Below are 22,413 nucleotides of genomic sequence, written 5' to 3'. Positions count from 1 at the left end.
CCCAGTGGCACAGGAGGCTAAGGCAGGAGGATTTCAAGTTCAAAGGCAGCCTCAGCAACTTGGTAAGGCCCTAAAGCAATTTAGCAAGACCTTCTATGGGATGGGGATGTGGCTCAGTGGTTAAGCACCCCTGGGTTCATGCCTGGTACCCACCCCCCTCCCCCCAAAAATTCATCCACCACGGTAAATGGCATTTTAAAAAATCCTATTTAATAGATTATATGGCAAGAGTAGGGAATTATAAAGCAAAAGCAATACTGAAAATGATTAGAACATACACATATACACACATCTAAAATTGTAATGAAGCCAGGTGTGGTGGAGCACACCTGTCATCCCAGTGACTCAAGAGGCTGAGAAAGGATGATCACCATTTCAAGGCCAGCCTCAGCAATTTAGCAAGACCCTGTCTCAAAAAATAAAATGGACTAGGGATGTGGCTCAGTGGTTAAGCACACCGGGATTCAGTCTCCAGGACCAAAAAAATAAATAAAATCGTAATGAATTACGATTTATTTATTTATTTATTTATTTATTTATTTTGAGATACTGGGGTTGAACCCAGGGACCCTCTACCACTGCCAGCCCTTTTATATTTTGGACAGTGTCTTATTAAATTACTTAGGGTCTTGCTTAGTTGCTGAGGCTGGCCTCGAACTTGTGATTCTCCTGCCTGTTTCCCGAGTACCTGGGATTACAGGTGTGTGCTACCACACCTGACTAGAAATTGCAATTTTAATTAATAGTAGTCTTCCTTTAAACTGTGGCCAATTTTGCTTCTGGTAATGGGATCAGAATAAAAGCAATTCTTATTTGTAATGCAGCACTGTACCTTGGGATAGCTGTATCTCAAGCAAACATTACAAAGAAGTCTTGGAATAAATTAACATTGGAAAATAACACAGTGACATAAAATTAAATCCTAGGCTCCAAATAAAAACTTCAGCAAATTCCCCCATCATGGTAGCAGCTACAAAATATGAGTTGCTTTACAAAAATTATTTGGGCCTTATTCATGAGGAGACAGGAAACAAACAGCTACAGTGGCCATCTTTATTTTCTTTGACCTTATTCTCTATAATCCTGAGGAAACAGTAGTAGGTAGTAACCCTGTAACGAACTTGGCAAGTACCTAAGTAATATATTCTCTCTAAAGGAACTGATCACAGATGTCTAAAATGAAGACAGTTGTTTATTAATAGACAATCATACGCTAAGTATCTCTCAAGTCCCACGAAACAATTCCATGACAAAATGAATGCTAGAATAAAGATATTTCCAGATTTTCCAAGAAACCCGAACATCAGTTTTTACCCAGAGACATGGAACCACTTTCATTGAAGGCATTTCTTTATAGAATAAAGAATAGAATTCTTTTTATTTTCCTCTAAACATTATCTTAGTTAAGCATCTGTCAGAAGACTTTGCTGTTCCTAGAAGACATGGCATAGTAGTCAGGGAGGCCTTTCCTTAGCTCCCATCAAACCACATGGTATCCTCCTAACCAGCCTAGGGATTACAATGGAAAACCAAGTCAAAGGTACACAAAAGAATTAAATATGTTAGGGAATACTGCTTTATTAACTTTTTGCTAAGAGATAATGATTTGTGAAGGCAGAGTAAAAGACAGTCTAATCAATTCCTAGTTGTTATCTATTTATTTTTTGCAGTACTGTGGATCAAACCCAAGGCCTTGCAGGTACTGAGCAAATGTTCTACCACTGAGCTACATCCCCAGTCCCCCTAGTTATTATTTAAAATGACTATATATGTCTTTACCCATTTAGAAAATATTTAAAATTACTATTAATATTTGTTTTACTAAGTTCAGACTTTCCTTTAAATTTTCTATAGTGTCACATAATTTTATGACTTTTTATTACAGCTGAACACTTCAGAGTTGTAGTTTTGAAATAAATAAATTTTGGTATATGATTAAATAGAGAAAAATCTATTCAGAAAGTACAATATACATGAATTTATGGTACTTGTCCAAATATTACCAGCATACAAATTATTTTGTTGTTTCTTACATATAGAATCTAAAATGCAAAGAATGGAATTTGTATTCAAAACAAATAGAAGAAAGACTGGTTCCTATATACTAAAAATATAAGGTTTTCTTTTTAACCACTCTAGATATAAATATTAACTGTATGGGTTGATAACTTTTAAGTTTCAGTAATATAATTCAATTAAGTATACAAGTAGACCTCTATAAATATACCCCCAATAATAATCATATGCAAAACCATTTTATTACAAAGCTACCAAAACCCTCTGAAAAACAAACTACAAACATAGTTCAAAAGAAATTTAGTTATAACAACTATAAAAACAATATCAACAAAGTTATTTGGCTTAAAAAAATGAAGAGCAGTGTAATGTAAAATTTGAATACTGTAATGTGTTTTGAAGATGTAGTTTTGGGTTTTTTAATACAAGGTATTAAACATTCTTTCAAAAATAATGAGTTATATACTTTAGAATATTGAACTAGAGCTTTAAAAAGAAAAAAAATTAAGCAGCAGATGAAAATAGGTATGTAGAAATAATGGTAAAAAATATGATTTTATATAAAACGTAATATTCTTCACATGCGTAAGGCTTAATATGAATATTTTTGGATTGTGAGTGTTGCACACCATAATTTTTAAAGTAATAGTCTCAACTGAAAATATAGTATTTCTAAAATGTTCTCAAGATTTGAGGTGAACATGGTTTAGGATATAATTTCGCATCAACTTTTTTATACTGTTTTTCTTTTTCCCAGTACTGGGGATCAAACCCAGTGGTGCTTTACTACCTACCTACATCCCCAGCCATTATGTTTGAGAGAGTCTTGTTAAATTGCCAAGGCTAGCTTTGAGTGTGCAATCCTCCTGCCTCAGCCTCCCAAATAGCTGGGATTACAGGCGTGTGCCACCATGCCTGGCATCTCTAATATTCTATCCAACAATTTTAAAAAAACTCTGAGCTCAGAGAAGACAATGGGTCTTTTGAATGCTTGATCTTTATATAAATTCTGCTTTTGGGGATTTCAGACTGTTCTAATTTGAACTAGTACCTACCAGGAATTGACCTAAATGTAAACAAGACAAAAGAGACAGAGGTGTCAAAAAGTTTAAGTCTGCCCTATGCAATTACATAGTCGTAATTACTTTTTATATGAAAAGTGCTTTAGAGTAAAAAAATGTTTTTGTAAAAGGTATTATTAATATTACTATTTAATATCCAAGTGGAATTTTCTAAATTGGTTCCATTTTAACTCATTACCTTTGAAAAGTACTCTTCTGCTACAATGTAAATAAAATATGGTCCATAAAATGGTGACATTAGACACGGCATGATTTTGGTGTGGGCCCTTAAAGTGAGACCAAATCTTTATTATTCCAAAGCTAGATTTTATTTCTTCCACATGCCCAGAGTAACTAATATCAACTCACATTTTCTGTAAGCCTTGAAGAATTTTTATTTAACATAATGAGAGGTTTAATAACTTATATTAAAGGACTATGTAGGATTCTTCCATTGCTGTTCACCAACTGTTTTTATGACGATAACTCCGAGATCTGGAATGTGACCGAAAATGAGAATGTTTTGCTGTTTGTGCTTTAGTTTCAGAATTGGTATACCCTTTGGGAGATTTACATGGGGATCTTGCTATGGAGTCAGAATGTCTTCCATGTGATCTTGATTTTGTTCCTGAGCTAGTCTGCTTTTGAGGTGAACTTGATTGTGATTTTCCTATTGACTTGGACCTTTTTTGTAAGGACTTGGACCTTGACCGTCCTCTAGAACCAGAATTCCTTCTTGGAGTTCTTGACTGCCTTGCTGAGGTAGACCGCCTCGGTAGTGATTTGGAACGAGATTTAGACTGGCTGTAAGAAATCGCCTGTGTCGAGACCTGCAAACATCCATGAAGTTAGACACATATTTCAGACAAAACAATAGTTAAGAAACAACACTTTCAGGAACTTGTGCTTTGTATAACATTAATTATGTTTACATTACATAATGTAGGTAAGCTACAAGACAATTCTTTTTTACTTTTGAGATGCTAGGGACTAAACCCAGGGTGTTTTGCCTACTAGGCAAGTACTCTACCACTGAGCTACACCCCAAGTCCCTAAAACAGTTCTAATTTTATTATGCATGCTTTTGGTTCAAACACAAGTAATAAATTCATAGTATTTGTTACAGCAGAGTATATGACCAAAAGATTTTTACTTTGCTAGATACATCTTATGAGTCAATTCTGAAAAATATCCTGCATGTTCAGTCAGGGTTAAACAATTCATCGAAGGTATAAAAATATGAAGAGAAAAGAGAGGAAAAATAGAGAAAAGAAGAATTATTTAAAGTTTAACAAATAATGCTCACTAAAAATAGAAACCTAGCTGGTGTGATGGTGCATACCTATAATCACAGCTATTCAGGAGGTTGAGGCAGGAAAATCACATATTTGAGGCCAACCTTGGGAACTCAGCAAGATCTTCTCTCAAAATAAAAATTTAAAAAAGGACCAGGGATGTAGCTAATGCCCCTTGTTTCAATCCCTGGTATTGAAAAAACAAACAAAAACAACAAACCCTAGATATAGAATCTCTGGGTCCTACCATGATAGAGTAGCTTCTGTTAGGCCAATCTTCTCATAAAAAAAAAAAAAAAACTATATAAAATAAACGCTTTATAAGCCAGGTGTGGTGGTTCATGCCTGTAATCCCAGCAATACAGGAGGCTGAGACAGCAGGAGGATCACAAGCTTAAGGTCAACCTCAGCAACTTAGCAAGACACTGTCTCAAAATAAAAAATAAAAAGGTCTCTGGATGTAGCTCAGTGGTAAAGTGTCCCTGGGTTCAATCCCAGGACCAAAAACAAAGTTTCACAACATTTATAAAACCGTTATTTGAAGGCATTGGAGAATAACCAATATAAGCATAGGCTGTTTTACCAGGGCCACTTATCAAATGACAGCACGGGAAAATTAATCCTCAAAATGGCTTTTTAACTAAGCTAAAGAGACAGAAGTTAGAATTCAGGACTACCCAAATAGCTAGAATTTGAGAAACAAAAATTGCAGAAATAAGGAAATTATAGACCCAAAACCCCCCGCACTAAGATTGACCTACAAATTCTCCTGAAGTCACTGGCTGTCATTAAGTTGTAAGCATATAGGATGAGGCCAGCAAAAAACAGCAATTCAGATATTCAAGAACTGAACTGAAATTTTATCAGATGCACATGGCTGGAGAAACAGGAGTCCCAGTAACCAAAAGGTCAAGAAATCTTGCACAACAACCCAGACTTTCTATTTTCTTTTGTGGTACTGGGGACTGAACTCAGGAGCACTCTACCACTAGATGACATCTCTAGCCCCTTTTATTACTGTATTTCAAGATAGGGTCTCCCTAAGTTGCCCAGGATAGCCTTGAACTTGTGATCCTCCTGCCTCAGTCTCTCAAGTAGTTGGGATTATAGGTGTGTGCCAACAACAACTGACTAACCCAGGTTTTCAATACTACCCAAAAGGACCACATCTTAGCGGTAAGGGCCACATCCTAAGAGTAAATCAAAGCCAAAATAGATTAGCTTTCACAATGCTCCAAACCATACCTGGTGTATCAAGGTGATCTGTCATTTTAGCACTCCCAAGGAAGAAAACTTTTTTTTTTTTTTTTTTTTTTTTGAGGATGACATGTAGTTTGAGTGTCTCTAATGGTTTTTCATCCACCATATCCAACATCCAAAAAAATATGAAAAAAAAGGCATGTAGAAAAAATAGGCAAAAATGACTAGAAAGTAAGGAAAATTACAGACAAAAGAAGACCCAAGTGATTTGGATATCTGCATTATCAGACAGGAATTTAAAAAAAATTACTGACATATTCAAGAAAACACCAGGAGAACATAAAAGGTGAAAAGATGGGGAATTTCAATGGAAAACTGTAATCTATAGAAAGAAATAGACACTTAGAACTTAAAATATATGATGCCTGAAATTAAAAAGTCACTAAAATAGATTTAACAGCAACCTGGATACAGCAGAATAAACACTAAACTGAAAGATTAGAAAATTCCCTACTGAAACACATTGAGAGCTGGGTACAGTTGCACATTCCTGTAATCCCAGTGACTTGGAGCTAAGTCAGGAGAATTTCAAGTTTGAGGCCAGCGTGGGAAACTTAAGAAGACCTTGTCTCAAAGCAAGAAATAAAAGGGGTTGGAGATATACCTAAGAAGCAGAGCACCCCTGGTTTCAATTCCCAGTACCAAACAAACAAACAAACCAGAAAAACACTGTCTTGAAAGATGTGGCTCTTTTTATCCCTTATACTCTAAGATGATATGGGACAATAGTCGCTTTTTGTTGTTTTTGTTTTTTCCCCAGCCAAGTTTTATATACTTTCCTTCCACTGGAAGGCAGAAAATGATGTGAATATCTGCCTTATTTAAATCAATCAAGAGAAAAAAATGGTTAACCAAGGCTCTAATGCCTTTGGAAACAAATTCTTAATGAAGCCAATGAACATCTTTTTTTTCCAAACAATCTTTTTCACCAAGGCCAGTGGATTATTTATTATAAGGAATTTAGAACAGTACTCCTTAGGTACAATATAACATCTGATTTCATCTTTGATTTGTAGACTAAAGCATTCACCATTTTAAACTTGGGCTAAATTCTCTGTGTGTGTGTGTCTGTGTATTCATTTGTATACGTACATACAGGCAGGCAGGAAGACATAACATTCATAGTACTCTGAACTAGTAACATCATTCTCTTATAACATGCCCTCTGTGAAATCAAAAGCAATATTATTGGTATTGGTGTTGCTTTTTTGTACATAAGGTATATAAATTAAAACAAAATCTTAGTTTGCTTTATTTTTGGGGGAGGTACCAGGGATTGAACTTGGGGGCACTCGAGTACTAGCCACATCTCCAGCCCTATTTTGTATTTTATTTAGAGACGGTCTCACTGAGTTGCTTAGTGCCTTGCTTTTGCTGAGGCTGGCTTTGAACTCATGATCCTCCTGCCTCAGCCTCCTGAGCTGCTGGGATTACAGGTGTGTGCACCACTGTGCCTGGCTTGCTCTTACTATTTTATGCTCTCTATATATAACTTTTTATCTTGAATATAGAAGCTATGTATCATAGTATCAATCTCAAGTAGCCATCCACGTCCTGTAGCTATGGAACAAAATGGATCATTCTTCATAAGATGCAAGGGAGGTTTATACTGTTATTAAATCAGAGAAAGGATAATAAAAAAAAAACCCAATCCTGACCTAGATTCTCTTTGCTTATAAAAGGAGCTTAAAGCTTCCCTACTTTAAACATCTACTCAAGGATGGGCGAAAACCAAAGCATTTGGTTCACACAAGAGGAAAGGAACTTATGTGATGTGTGAGATTTGAGAGTTCTAATCAGGCCACATTTTCTAGCAATCAAGATTCTTAAATATTGAAAGTCATAAAACGTGGATGTGGTTCTCTAATTAGCTCTGGTGTATACATAGGCTATGTAAGATTTTTTTCTTGTCTCATGTCTAGGAGTTAAGGAATGGAGGGACTGGAAGTGAAAGTGAACAACCCTGGTGACCAGCTTTAATTCGAAAGTATGTAGCTTAGATATACTAAATGTGGTCCAGGCTAGCCAACCCAGTCAGAGAACAAGAATGCTGTTTTAAATGATGATCCTTCTTTTCTTTTGCAGTACTAGGGATTGAACCCAGGAGTGCTGTACCACTGAGCTACAACCTCCCACAAGTTTTTTATTCTCACTAAGTTGTAGAGGCTAGCCTCGAACTTGTGGTCCTCCTGCTTCAACCTCCCAAGTCACTGGTATTACAGGCATACACTACTCTGCCTGGCTACACTGATCATTCTTTAAGAATAGAATTCAGCTTAAAATTCCCAAAATGTCTATGAAAAAATTAAAGCATTAAAACTCAAAATATGATAAATGTTTAAGAACTTAAGCATGCCACTACAATTTGTTACATTTCAAAAACTTCACCATGTAATTAATTTCAAGGCAATTTATTATTATTCTATCAGAAACCAACTCCTAGTTAACAAAATAGATAATTTGCAAGTATCTTTCTCACCCAGATTTACTATTTTGTTAATATCTTCTTATAATATTGTCATACTTGGAATTTATTCTTTTTTAAAAAAACTTTTAACCTTCATTTTATTTATTTATTTATACATGGTGTTTGAGACTTGAACCCAGGGTCTCACTCATGCCAAGCAAGTGCTTTACCACTGAGCCACAAACCCAGCCCCTGGAATTTATTCTTGATAATAATTTACCTTTCGTAAGTAAATTGGTTTATATTAATTTAATTCATTTACTTTGTGGTACTAGGAATTGAACTCAGGGGTGTTCTACAACTGACAACATCTCTAGCCCTTTTTTTGTTTTTTTAAATTTTGAAACTGGGTCTTGGTAAGTTGCTGAGGCTGGCTTTGCACTTGTGACCATGTGCATTAACTTCCTGAATTGCTGAGATTATAAGCATGCACCACCACACCAGCCTATTCATATTAGTTTTCATAAACCTCCTTTTACAAGTGGTTGCATTATATTTCTTAAGAGTTTAATAATTTTTTAGAACTCAATATTCTGAAGTTTTGGCCTTATTGAGGAAAGTTTCATTTGTCTAAAATTCCTCCCCTTGTTTGTCAAGTAAATATTTTTTTATTTTTTGTTTTTTCTTAAGTTTATAGTATATTTATGTTTTAAAAGTTAAAATTTAAGTCTGCCATGAAATAACACTGGGGTATCCAAGACGCCATAGTTAATAACAATATGTGACAGAAAAGAGCATATGTTTCACAAAAGTTGATTGTTTATATAATTAAAATGGTTTATGTGGCTTGCTAAAAGAAAAAACCTTTGTTTTCCATCTTCTTGTATTTGATACTCACTCTTTAAGGCTATCTGACCGCCTCCTGTTTCTTCCCCATGAAGAACTTCTACTTCGAGTTCTCCTTTGGCTGGGGCTTCTTGATCTCCTATGATCACTTGGAGAACAAGGATGACGTTCTTTTGATTTCATTTGGCCTGGTGCTAGAATATGAAGAACAAGGCTTATAACATAATTCGTTACCTGAAAACCATAGTAATAATCACTCAACTAGTATAATTTTCTGAAAGAATTTTAAATTTAAAAAATCTGTCATTGTTGAAACTCATTCTGCTGAATAAACAAGATCTAATGTTTAGTCACACTTACTTTTGCGATCACCTTGTGCAAACTGTATTTCAATTTGACGGCCACATACCCACTTTCTATTGAGGTTATAAAGAGCATCTTCAGCATCTCGAACATCTTCAAATATGACTAGCTGTTAAGGACACTTTGAACATTAGATAGCATGTGAAAATATTTTAAAGTTGTTATTTAAATGTGAAATGAAATAATAGGAAAAATAAATTCTACATATTAAGCTTATATCTCCAATATGAATAATCGGGAAAAAAAAACTTTCACTGTTTACTATGAAACAAATGCCCCATTATGATTTAGAGTGAATCTAAAGAAAAGAAATGACATGTTATTGTCCTTTTAATGTATACATTAGTATAGCTACAATATACATGTATACTTTGAAATATGAGAAAAAAATTAATCCAAAAGGTTAGCATTATAAAATAAACTGTTTAGAAGGGACTCATTCCCTTCTTTCAGATAAAGGATCCATCATATTTTCACTGAAAATATCAGCATGCAGAAGCCTTTATTCTGAAATTAAAATTACTTTTCCATTAAAAAGCTTTCCAATTATGACATTTGGGGAGAAATTACTTATAAACAAAGTTGCACACATACAAGTGAGCTAAAACAAGAACTGATTTAGTCCTTTTAAAAATAATATCTACCTTTGAATCTATCACTTTAAATAATGCCTATGTTTTCACTATTTGGAAAATAAACAAACAAACTTGGAATAAACTACTTGGAATAGAAATAAAAGAAACATAAAAGCAATCTGTAGATATCTGTAATTATATATATTGGTTTGAAATACCCCACTGAACTCCCTTATCTATATCAATTATATAATTTTAAACCTATCCTATAATGGATATTAACGATAAAATTATTAAATAGCTGTATTTCAGGAGGTTGTTGACTAGTTTTTTTTTTTTTTTTTTTTTTTTTTTTTAATAGCAAACAAAATAGCTCAAGAAATACAATATAAAATGAGACTGGCAATTACCTCAATGTCACTTGATCTTGAACCTTGACCTTTACTCTTTAAGACTTGCAAGATGGACTTTATAAGAGACGCAGAACCAACAAAATCAGACTTGGCTTTGACTCTGGAACTCTGAGTAAATGTAGGAAAGCCGAAGTCTCAAAGTTGGCTTTGTCTTTTGCTTGATAAAGACTTCCCCTCTTCCAGGTCTTTATATCTGTGTCCACCCTCCCTCTTTACTCCTTGATGCTTGAACTTTAGGTGCCTTTTGTCTCGCCTGCTCGGTTTATGCTTGGATTCTAGCTAACAGGTTGGTTCAAACTGGGGGGCGCTTGCCAGCTACTGTGGACTGCTTTAGATTTTCTGAGATAAAGAAATAAACACATTAATTAGGCAATGTTAATATCATAACACAAGCTCCTGAATACATATATGTATAAGCACATGTATGCAGTATATTCATATGTACATATTAAAATAAAGGATATTGAACATAAGCAAATCCTCTTGGGCGGCGAGTGTAGAAGTCAAGTGGAATGTAAACGTCTACTATAGGGCCATATCGACCAAACTCACGGCGCAAGTCCTCAGGCCTGAAGTGTTTAGAATAAGGCAAAGAAAATGAATGGCTGGATTAAAATATTTTGCCTATAGAAATCCAGTTGAAACCTTCAAAAGAAATTACATCATCTAGTCCAGCATTATCTAATACTGTCTTTTGTTAGAATCAGCCAAGGTTTTGAAAAGAAGAAAAAAAGGAAAGGAAAAAAAACAGATTCTCGGTCCTCTCTCTTAGAAGCTCTGATTCGGGAAGTCTGAATTAGGGACTGGAAATCTATATTTTTATAAGCACTCCAAGTGGTTTTTATGCTTAGTCAATTTTCAGAAACACTGACCCAGAACATCCAACTTTGAAAGTTGTTCCCATAAGAATTTACAGTTTCATTAAGAACACATTCATTTGTCTCACTATAATTTTATGTTTATGATAATCTTTGTTTTCAGACAACAAGAAGTAGATTCTAAGAAAATCCTAAAATTATTTCTTAGGCTTTAAGGAAAAATGGATGTTTTACTATTAAACACAAGGCAAAACAACCACTGTATTCTCAAATTGACAGGTTATTTGAGTCTTTTATATGCCTTGTACTTCAAAAGATACTCAGGAAGGCTGGGGTTGTGGCTCAGTGTTAGAGTGCTTGCCTGGCATGTGTGAGGCACTGGGTTTGATTCTTGACACCACATATAAATAAATGAATAAAATACAGATCTATCAACATCTAAAAAATATTTTTTAAAAAAAGGTACTCAGGAGGGGATACCAAAAAATACATAGCATATTTGTCTTCATGGAGCTACAATTTAACTGAAGAGACAAAATTTTTAACAGTAATAGGTTGACTTTTATAATACAGTTCTATACTAGTAACTGTTCATCTGAAGACTACTTAATTCTCACAACTCTATGGCTATTTACAGATGAGAATACAAAATTAGTCCTCCACTGAGTCCGCAAGTGACAGAGGTGGAATCTAACTTCCAGTCTGACTCTAATCTGTGTTCATTTGATCTCTATCTACCTATCTACCTACCTATCCATTCATTCAGGTACTGGGGTTTGAACTGAGTCACATCATCAGCCCTTTTAATTTTATTGTGAAACAGGGTCTCACCTTGCTAAACTGCTGAGGCTGGTATTGAACTTGCAATCCTCCTGCCTCAGCCTTCTGAGCTTTGGATTACAGGCATAAACTACCATGTCCCACTACTAGTCTGTGTTCTTTTTTGGGGGGGAGGGTACTGGGGATTGAACTCAGGGGCACTTGACCACTGAGCCATATCCCCAGCCCATTTTTTGTATTTGATTTAGAGACGGGGTCTCACTGAGTTGCGTAGTGCCTCGCTGTTGCTGAGGCTGGCTTTGAATTCACAATCATCCTGCCTCAGCCTCTCGAGCCACTGGGATTACAGGCATATGCCACTGCGCCCAGCAGTCTGTGTTCTTAACTACTACACCATGTTGCCTCATGGAGATCATAGGGATTCAGCATAAAGAGTTGAGCACAAAGCATGGCTTGTAAGAAATAAAAATACTTCGAAACATATACATTGTATAAAGAAAAGACTCAAAGATGACTGTAAAACTTCTAGTTCAGGCAAAAGGAAGAAAGATGTTGTTAACCACAAAAATTAGATGGTTGGAAAAGACAGCTAGACTGAAGAAGAGAAAAGCAAAAGAAATAGCTTTCAGGTTTAGAAATGCAGAATTTAGGGTGATAGTGGAATAGTTATTAAGAATTTTGTAACTAAAACTGTGATTATACAGATTGTATTATTTTCTCCAAGACTAGAAGACAAGTCAGTGATTAAGGTTAGATATTGGGCTTTAGGAATTAATACATAAAGATTCAATTAACATTCATTAAGTATCTACTATATGCTAGGCAGCCAATATAATGCATACTTTATTAATATTCACAATAGTCCCTGATAGACTATTAGCTTTAAAGGACAACGGCGATGTCTTTTTCTTTACTTATTAATTCGACAAGTATTTACTGAATATCTATTATGTGCCAGTCTTCAGGAGTATGGTGGGGAACAAGGAAAACCCAATTCCTCTCCCCACTGAACAAATTATGGGAATAAAGAGTCTCAATCCCTCTGAATATTGGAATCACTTATGAAGGAGATGTAAAGAAACAGCCACCTTAGCCTGCTGCATTAACTCTGGACCCAATTAGCGTCTCCCACAGTAAGGCACAGTTGATGTTTAATTTTTAAAGCGTTTCATAGACAATTCTGAAATAGAAAGTTGAGAACTGTTGATAAAGCAGGTGTGTTCACCAGTGTGTATCTAGTGCTTAGCTGATGGGCACACAGTAAAGCACTCAATATACAGTTGTTTATTAATGAGCAAAGAACACAACTATTATTATCATTTAAGAGTAAATGAGACTTAGGATGACAGAAGTTACCTGACCCAGACCAGTACAACCAGTAGCAAAGCTAGAATTTAAATGAAGCTCTTCTGAGCACCTAATCCCATCAACCAAATGTGGGTAGTAATGGGAAAGGGATTCTAAGTAATATAAAGAAAAAGACTGGAGCTATGTGTGTCACAGAGGCTTAGAATCCTAAAAGCCAAGGGGTGATAGTCTAAAGGAACAGATCTTCTCAAAACAAAACAGGACTAGAGATGCAGCTCAGTAGTAGAGCACCAGCCTAGGATTCATGAGACCCTGGGTTTAATTCCATTCATTGTCTCCACTCCACTCACCTGTTAGCTATTGTTTTCTCATTATTTTTGCATTTCTGGTGTAATTTACTTCAACATATTTAGAATTCACTTCAACATATTTAGAATTATATACATTATAGAGGAGTAGAATTTACATTATAGAGGAATTTAACAGAATTTTTGGTGTGATTTACTTCAACATATTTACAATTATACACATTACAGAGGAGTAGAATTATATACATTTAGAGGAATTTACTTCAACATATTTAGAATTATATGCATTAGGATAAAACAAGTACCCATGTATCCACCAGGATTTACTTTATCTCAATATTTGCCATGTTTGCCATAATTTTCAGTAGTTTTTGTATTTATTTTGCAGAGCTGAGGATCAAACTCAGGGCTAAATGCTAACCAAGTGTTCTAGCACTGAACTGTATCTCCAACCATGTATGTGTGTGTGTGTATACATACATATTTTTTTCTTTTTAAGAAATCAGGCATTATACCCTTCTATTTTATTTTTAATATTTTTATTAGTTGTTGATGAACCTTTATTTATTTATTTGCATGCAGGGATGAGAATTGAACCCAGTGCCTCACACATGTTAGGCAAGCGCTCTACCACTAAGCCACAATCCCAGACCCTACCTTGTACTTTAGAAATAATTACTGGTGTTCATCATTCCTGTGAATAACTATATTTCTACTACACATGTTTTTATCCATTAATGTTTATATATATCATGTTAAATGCATAGAAGCCAGACTTGGTGGCACATGCCTATAACCCAGTGGTTAGAGAGGCTAAGGCAGGAGGATTCCTGGCCAGCCTCAGCAACTTAGCAAGACCCTAAGCAACTTTGGGAGACCCTGTCTCAAATAAAAAATAAAAAGGGCTGGGAATGTGGTTCAGTGGTAAAATGCCTTTGGGTTTAATCCCCAGTACCAAAAAAATAGTCGATCTTGTTTCAAATGTTGTATAAATGGTACCAGATTATTTGTATTTTGTACCTTACCTTTGTGCCCTTGAGATTTTTTTTTTTGGTGATTTTTTTCCACATAACTCTATGTGGTATTGTTATGATACAATAACAATAAAACAATTCACTCACCCACAATTTAATCACCTATTTTTCTGTGGATGAACATTTAAAATGTTTCATTAAAAAAATTTTTTTTCCAGTATTGGAGATGGAACTCAGGACCTCACCCATGTTAGCCCTGAGCTTTATCCACAGTGCTCCCCCAACCACTTTTTAAATTTTGAGACAAGGTCTCACTAAGTTGCCCAGTGGTTTCTTGCAATCCTCTAACCTCAGCCTTTTGATTAGCTCAGATTACAGGAATGTGACACCATGCCCAACTAAAAAATTTTTAATTGTAAACTGTGCTTCCTAGAGATTTGCTAGAATTCTCAGGTATGCATCACTAGCAAAGGGTAAGCTGGAGAACATGCCCTTCTTCAGCTTCACTACTCCAAAGTGGGCAAACCAATTTATACTCACCTAAAGCATGTAGAATGCCCACTGTTCTACTTTTTCATTAACATCTTTTAATCTCTGCCATTCTGCCATTTGTGGAGTAAATGGGTATCTCATCAATTTTATTATTATTTTTTGAGGACAGGTTCTATGTTGTCAAGGCTGGCCTTGAACTCCTGGGCTCAAGTAATACTCCTGACTCAGCTCAGGTAGCTGTAAGTACTGGCAAGTACCACCACACCCAGTTTTTTAAAAATTTTAATTTACCTAATAGCCAGTATGGTGCAACATCTTTTTGTGTTTATAGACAGTTTCTTTTGTTTTAAATATCTAGAAGTGGAAATGCTAAGTCGAAAAGGATATACAGAATTAACTTTTATGAAATTGTCACAGTTCCGCACAGTGGATGTATCATTTTATATTCCCATTGGCAAGTATGAATTCCAGTGGTGTCCACTTTGTATTTGATACTGTCAGTCTTTTCAATTTTAGCCATTCAAGTGAGTGTTAAGTGGAATCTCACTATGGTTTTAATTTTCACATGATGTTGAGACCTTTTCATGTGCTAATGGCTGTGTGTGTGTGTGTGTGTGTGTGTGTGTGTGTGTGTGAGAGAGAGAGAGAGAGAGAGAGAAAAGAGATGTATTTGAGATTTTTGCCCATTTTTAATGTCTTTATTGTTTAGTAGTTAAAGTTCATATATTCTGGTAACAAAGCCTTTGTCAGATGTTTTGTGAATAGTTTCACTCAGTCTGCGATTTGAAATTTTAATTTTGGTGCAATCTAACTTATCGATATTTTTCTTTTATGCTACTTTCTTTGTCCTTTAAGAAATCTTGGGGCTGGGGATATAGCTCAGTTGATAGAGTGCTTGCCTTGCAAGTACAAGGCCCTGGGTTCAATCCCCAGCACTGCAAATAATAAATAAAGAAATCTTTGCCTGGCCTGGTACAGTGGTATACCACCATATACCTATAATCCCAGCTACTTGGAAGGCTGAGGCAAGAGGATAGCAGATTCAAGGTTAGTCTCAGCAATTTAGTGAGATCCTGTCTAAAATTAAAAAATAAATAAATAAAAAATAAAAAAGGTAAATAAAGGGCTGGGAGTGCAGATCAGTGGTAGAGTGCCCCTGGGAAAAGAAAGGGGGAAATAAAAAAATAAATAAATAAAAATAAAAAAGGTAAATAAAGGGCTGGGAGTGCAGATCAGTGGTAGAGTGCCCCTGGGAAAAGAAAGGGGGAAAGAAAAGGAAAAAGGGAGGGAGGAAAGGAGAGGAGGAGGAGGAAGAGGAGGAAGGAAGAAATGTTTGTCTGTATTTTCTTCTAAAACCTTTCTAGTTTTATTTTCACATTTTGATCAATGATCCACCTCATTATTATGTGAGGTAGAGGCCACAGTTGCAGTTCATTTTTTTTTTTTCCCCATATGGATATCCAGTTGCTCCTGCACAGTACTTGTTGAAAATTTTCCTTTCTCCACTGGATCACTTTCTTATCTTTGTCAAATATCAATTAACTCTGGGCTGGCAATACTACCCCAATGGTAGAGCACATGCCTAGCATGCATGAGGCCTTGGGTTCAAGCCCCAGTACCACTAAAGAAAAACAAAAATCAATTAACTCTATAAGCCTGGATTATTTATAAACTTATACCCTATTCTGTTCTATTGATCTATTTGTCTACTCTTAGGTCAATATCACATTTTCATTACTGTATCTTTTAATTAAGTCTAAAAGTCAGGTATTTTATGTCCTCCAGCTTTGGTGCCTTTTTCAATATATTTTGGCTACTCTAGTCCTGTGTGAGTGTGTTGCACACTGGGAACTGAACCAAGGGGTGCTTTAACCACTGAGCTACATCCTTAGACTTTTTTTTATTAGTTTGAGACAGGGTCTCACTAAGTTGTCCAGGCTGGTCTCGAACTTGTAATCCTCTTGTCTCAACTTCCTCAGTCACTGGGATTATAGGCATGTACCACTGCACCCAGCTACTCTAGATCTTTTGCATATAAATCTATATTTTAAATTAGCTTGTCCATTTGTTTTTTTGTTTGTTTTGTTTTTTTAGCCTTTGAACAGGACTATGTTGAACTGATTGATCATCTGGAAGAGCACTGGTAATAATTTGTTTTCCAATCGATGAATATGGTATACTTACCAATTTACTGAAGGTAAAATTTAAATTTCTTCTTAGCAATATGTTGCATTTCAGTGGAACGAATTCGTATTTTTTTGTTGTTGTGTTATTAAATTTATTCCTAAGCATATTATTGTTTTGTTTTGTTTTGAGATGAGGTCTCACTTGCTACATTGCCCAGGCTGGACTTGAACTTGTGATCCATCTACCTAAGCCTGCCAAGTAGCTGAGATTATAGACTTATCTCCCAAGTGCGTGTGTACTTGTGTATATATGTACATGTATGTGTATATATGTATATATATATACACACACATACCAACACATGTACATATATACACATGTATATACATATGTATTATTAGTATATATATATGTGTGTGTGTATTTTTTTTTTTTTTTTTTTTTTTTTTTGGTACTGAGTATTGAACCTGGGGGTCCTAACCACTGATATACAAACCAATTCTTTTTTGGTTTTGTTTTGAGACAGTCTTGCTAAGTTGTTTATAGCGTCTCACTAAGTTGCTGAGTCTGGCGTTGAACTTGTAATCACCCTGTCTCCCCAAGTTGCTGGAATTATAGGCATATGTCACCATGTACACTTTTTGATGCTAGGGTAATGGGAATTTTTTTCTTAATTCCTGTTTTTCAAACTGCTTGTTGTTAATATGTAGAAATAAAGTTTTCATACGTTTATTGTACTCAGGTAACTTTTTTATTAGTTATAGTAGTTATTGTGATTTATGGTGTTTTCTATGTAAAAAAATAAAAATGTCCACTATGAATAGGGACGAGTTTACTTCTACATATCCAATTTTTATATTTTCATTTCTTTTTCTTGCAAACAAACATGGGTTAGGACCTGCAGTTAAAATGTGTATGGAGATAGTGAGAGTGGTCACCCCTTCTCTTGTTCCTGCTCTGAGGGAAAAGCTTTCATTCAGTCTTCCACCATTATGAAGTTAGCTATAGGTTTTTCATAGATGCTATTTGCTAGACTTAAGAAGTCCTCTTTTATTCCAGTTTGCTACGAAGTTTTATCATAAATGTTGCTATATTTTCTTTAAGTTTTTTTCTATATCAAAATATACAGTCTCATAATACTGTAACTAATGAATACTGCAGAAAACAGTTCAAGAGAGTACTTGATTGTTGCTCCCCAACCAAACATGATATTACACATCAAAACGGGGATGCTACATTTGAGATTTGGATAATTATTACTTTGTACATTAATTAGTACATTATATTTGCCATTTAAAAATTATCCTCTACATAGTAAACAAAGCTATTAAAGTTAATATTTTTCTTGATTCACAATATTTTTTTTTCATTCAGGTGAAAAGAACCTAACAAAATTTAAAATTTATTTAAAAAATCTCCTAAAATTCTTGTGCTCATGGTCAGTCCTATTAAATTTTACGCTAACTCACAACATCTTTTCTTTCTTTCTGTTTAGGTATACACACCCCACAATAGCTTTTAATGCACCTGTGCTTTATCGGTTATATGTAAAATGGCCACTTCAGTAACTTGGAGGCCTGAGGCAGGAGGATCACAAGTTCAAAGCCAGCTTCAGCAATTTAGTGAGGCTCTAAGCAACTTACCAAACCCTGTTTCAAAATAAAAAAAATAAAAGAACTGAGGGTGTGGCTTAGTGGTAGAACACCCCTGGGTTTCATATCCTGGTACCAAAACAAACAAAACACCCCTAATATTCTTATTAAATAAAAATTGAAAAAACACTTAAAAATAGGAAAAATTAGCTAAATCTTACCACCCAAATGAATTTTTTTCAAGTTTATTTCTCTATAGTTTTCCTTTGTTTTATTTTAATTTAAATCATTCTGCATATAGAATTTTACATCTTGCTTGAACACTTGTATTCCCATTTTATTTATAGTTAATACTAAAAGATAAATTAACTTAAAATATACAAGGTGTCAAATAGTAGTTAACTTACACTGTACACCACTTGTACAAAAAATTAATGCAGCTTACATGTAATGACTGGACTTCAATACAACTAACCAGCTATGCACTTTTAGGCAAGATACTTAATCTCTCTAAACTCTCTAATCTAAAATGCGGTCAATAAAGAACATACAAGATTTATACACAAATTAATAATTATGTTGTTTTAATACAGTACATAGCACATACTTAACAATATTAGCAATTATTAGTTCAATAATACAACATAATCTAGGATTTTGATTGTCTCCCCAGTGGCAGTCTAACCTTCAGTGGAAGAATGGAAAAGGAACTCAGTAAATCTCAATTATCAATCTCAATATTGATGGTGGGTACCTAGACCAGAAGTTAGGTGTCACATGCAGATGTGTTTATTTTGAATTTTTTGTTCTCCTCTTTGTGATGCTGGGGATTGAACCCAGGGTAGGGTACATGCTAGGCAAGCTCTCTATCACTGAGCTGCTTCCCTACAGTCCTTAATTTTTTTTTTTTTTAAATTTTGAGAGGGGGGCTTGTTAAATAGCCTAGGCTAGCCTTGAAATTGCAATCCACCTGCCTAAGCCTCCAGAGTTGTTGGGGTTACAGGCTTGCCACCATTTGTGCCTGACAAAATTCAGATTTTTGATTTCTCTTGAAAATTAGATGTGACAAGGAGTCCAGATATCTACAGGGCAGCTATCAGTTGGAGCTTAGTAGCAGATGCTGTTCTTTTTAGATGGCACATGTCCTTTTCATTTGCTTACACCATCCTGTTGTGCCTTTTAACCTGACAGTTTCACTCATTTATATTACCTGACTGGCTCTGTGGCCATTAAGAATTGGAAACCTCTGGGGTTTCTTTGGTTGGTTGGTTGGTGGTTGGTTGGTTGGTTGGTTGGTTTCTGCAGATAGGCTAGAGAAACTTGATGCTTATTCAGTTTTTAAGCGGGTGTTTAACTGTGTAATGCTTTTTACCTTGCCCAATCACGAAATTTGCTTTTCTATGTAATGTATAAATAAACAGACTGAGAAATGCAAAACAGGCATCTTTTAGTGTTAACTAAGATATATTAACTCACAGTCTATAGTTGTGACATAAATATGTGTAGTGGTCAATTTTAAAAATACTTAACATCTACTCCTCCAAGGTAAAATATATTATTCCAAATGAGTACGAAGTCAAGACCGCTCCATATTTGTGCCTGTCTAGCCCCAAGTCAGTCAGTAAAACTGTTTCAGCTGTCCTGTGGTTACAGATAATATTGCCTAACTAGAAAGATGGGGGTAGTCCAGCGCAATGAAAGTGTCTATGTTGTCTCACCACCACCACCACCACCCCAATTCTCTCTGGCTCCTACTAGAGGGAAAAGAGTTATATGAAAAAAGTCATTCAAAAATGAAAAGAGAGAGAGAGAAAGAGACAGACAGACACGGAGCGGGGGAAGAGGGAGAGAAAGAAAAGGGAAAAAAATAATTTCTTAAGATCTATGTTTAGACACTATATAGACAAAATTGCCCAAAGGGGGATGGAGGAAATGAGGACTCAGAGCATCAGAATTCATCAGTTAGGTCCATCCAAATAGTAATAAAGGGAGTTAATACTATACTCAGAACTTTAAGAAGCAAGATGTAAATCTCATTCATTGAAGTCATCTTTTGTATATAGTATATAACTGTAAAAAATATAATTTAACCGTAAGCACTGTCTGTATGTAGATCATTACTGGGGGAAAGGAACCTAAGGCCCAAGGTACGCATCATCATTTTATGATACGTTCTCAATCAGCCCTCATTCCTCTTCGTCTAGGAGAGGTGCACGCACGGCTTTACCCCGGCACGGCGACAAAGAGGCTGAACGCAGGCCACCCGCAGGGCGAAAGCACTCTGGGTTAGAGGCGGGGAGGGACACGGTCGCCCGAGAAGCGCCCCCTGCGCTGCCCTGACCGCCGGGCGCGGTGCGGGGGCGCGTAAAGCGCAGTGGGCCGAGACGTGCGCCGCGCCGGGGCGGAGGCTGCGAGTCCCGCCAGACCCCGCGTAGCCCGGGTTCACACCGCCCCGGGGAAGGCGGCTGGGCCGCCGCAGGCAGGGCCGGCGAGGAGGCTCCGGGCACGCCCGCCGGGCCTCAGCCCGGCTCCGCGGCGCGGCCGTTACCCCGCCCCTCCCCCGCGTCCCCAACCTGCGGCGGCAGCCGCTCAACTGGTGGCGTGCCGCGACGTTCCTGACGAACAGGGAGGTGTTGGGGGGCCTCGTGTTAGCGAGACATGACGCTTCCTACGTTCCTCCGGTCTGCCCGCGGCCGCAGGGCCCGCTAGTTCTCTCGCTGCCGCCGCCGCCACAGCAGCTCCGACGGCCACCGGCGCGACCCCCTCCCCTCGGCCTCGGCCCCGCCAGCGCGCAGCCGCAGAGGCCCGGCGCGGAGGGGGCGCTGTGCGGCGCGAGCCTGTCCGCGCGGGACCGCGCGGGGCGGGGGCCGCTTGGCCGGGATCCCAGGTGGGGGGCGGGGGTCCCAGGCCGAGGGTAGCCGGGGGTGGCACGAGGCCCGCCGGGTCCAGAGGATTGGGGAGTGGGCGACGGGGCTGTGCCAGGAGGGAGGGGGCCCAGAGGGCCGAGGTCGCGAGCCCGGGCTGGAGAGGATCCCAGAGAGGAAGACGGTGGTGGAGGTGAGAGTCGCGCTAAACCGCGCGACAGCCCCGCATGCCACTGGGGCCTTCTTGCAATATCCTCAGGCCCAACCCTTAGCAATTGTTAGGCCTCTTGGCCTCTGGTCTCGCTAAGTCGGAGTGAGGGAGCTAGTCCCCCATCCCGGGTTTAGCATTTTGATCCATTATTCGCTTAAGGCGTAATATTCAGGCTTTGAGAACATTTATTGAGAGGTTTATTGAGAGCCTGTTATGCAGCAGGAACTATTGTAGGTGTGAGATGTAGCGATTGACTTAGCAGGTGAAACCCCTCATTTACATTGTAGAGAGGGAACATGAATCGGATACAATGTAGAAAAAAGCAGTTAATGCAGTAGCAGTTAAGCAAATTTAAATGATACTCCCCATTCCTCAACATATTGTAGCCTGTTCCCCTTCTAGTTTCCTCTTGCCTTTTGGTTTGCACCTATGGCGGGCAAAACCTTTACCCAGGGCTGGACTGTAACCAGGTAACCCACAATTATTGATTACCTCTCTAAGAAGAGATCTGCTTTATAGAGTATAAATGATATAGTCACCTGACCCAGCCCACAAGCCATTTGTAGGCTAGAAGTCCCCAAGGCGTGTGATGCTTCTGAAAGCGACTATCATTTATTCAAAAAGGATTGGTATGGCATAGCTGGCACAGGGCTAGACTGGGAATATAATGATGGGGAGGAGAGGCAGGGTTCCTTCTAACAAT

The 22,413-nt window shown here is 37.1% G+C and overlaps 1 protein-coding gene across 1 annotated transcript; it reads right to left on the bottom strand.

Annotated features, from left to right (window-relative positions):
• Positions 1-615: 615 nt before the first annotated feature.
• Positions 616-21,674, bottom strand: Srsf12 (serine and arginine rich splicing factor 12). Its single transcript, XM_047557504.1, is given in 6 exon segments — positions 616-3,888; positions 3,891-3,907; positions 8,938-9,079; positions 9,246-9,349; positions 10,701-10,805; positions 21,229-21,674. Coding segments are annotated over 3 exon segments (498 nt in total). The 5' UTR covers positions 9,069-9,079; positions 9,246-9,349; positions 10,701-10,805; positions 21,229-21,674; the 3' UTR covers positions 616-3,538.
• Positions 21,675-22,413: the final 739 nt, after the last annotated feature.

This window comes from Sciurus carolinensis, chromosome 7, assembly GCF_902686445.1.
Source record: "Sciurus carolinensis chromosome 7, mSciCar1.2, whole genome shotgun sequence".
Taxonomy (NCBI): Eukaryota; Metazoa; Chordata; class Mammalia; order Rodentia; family Sciuridae; genus Sciurus; species Sciurus carolinensis.
This window is presented reverse-complemented; position numbering and strand designations above follow the sequence as displayed.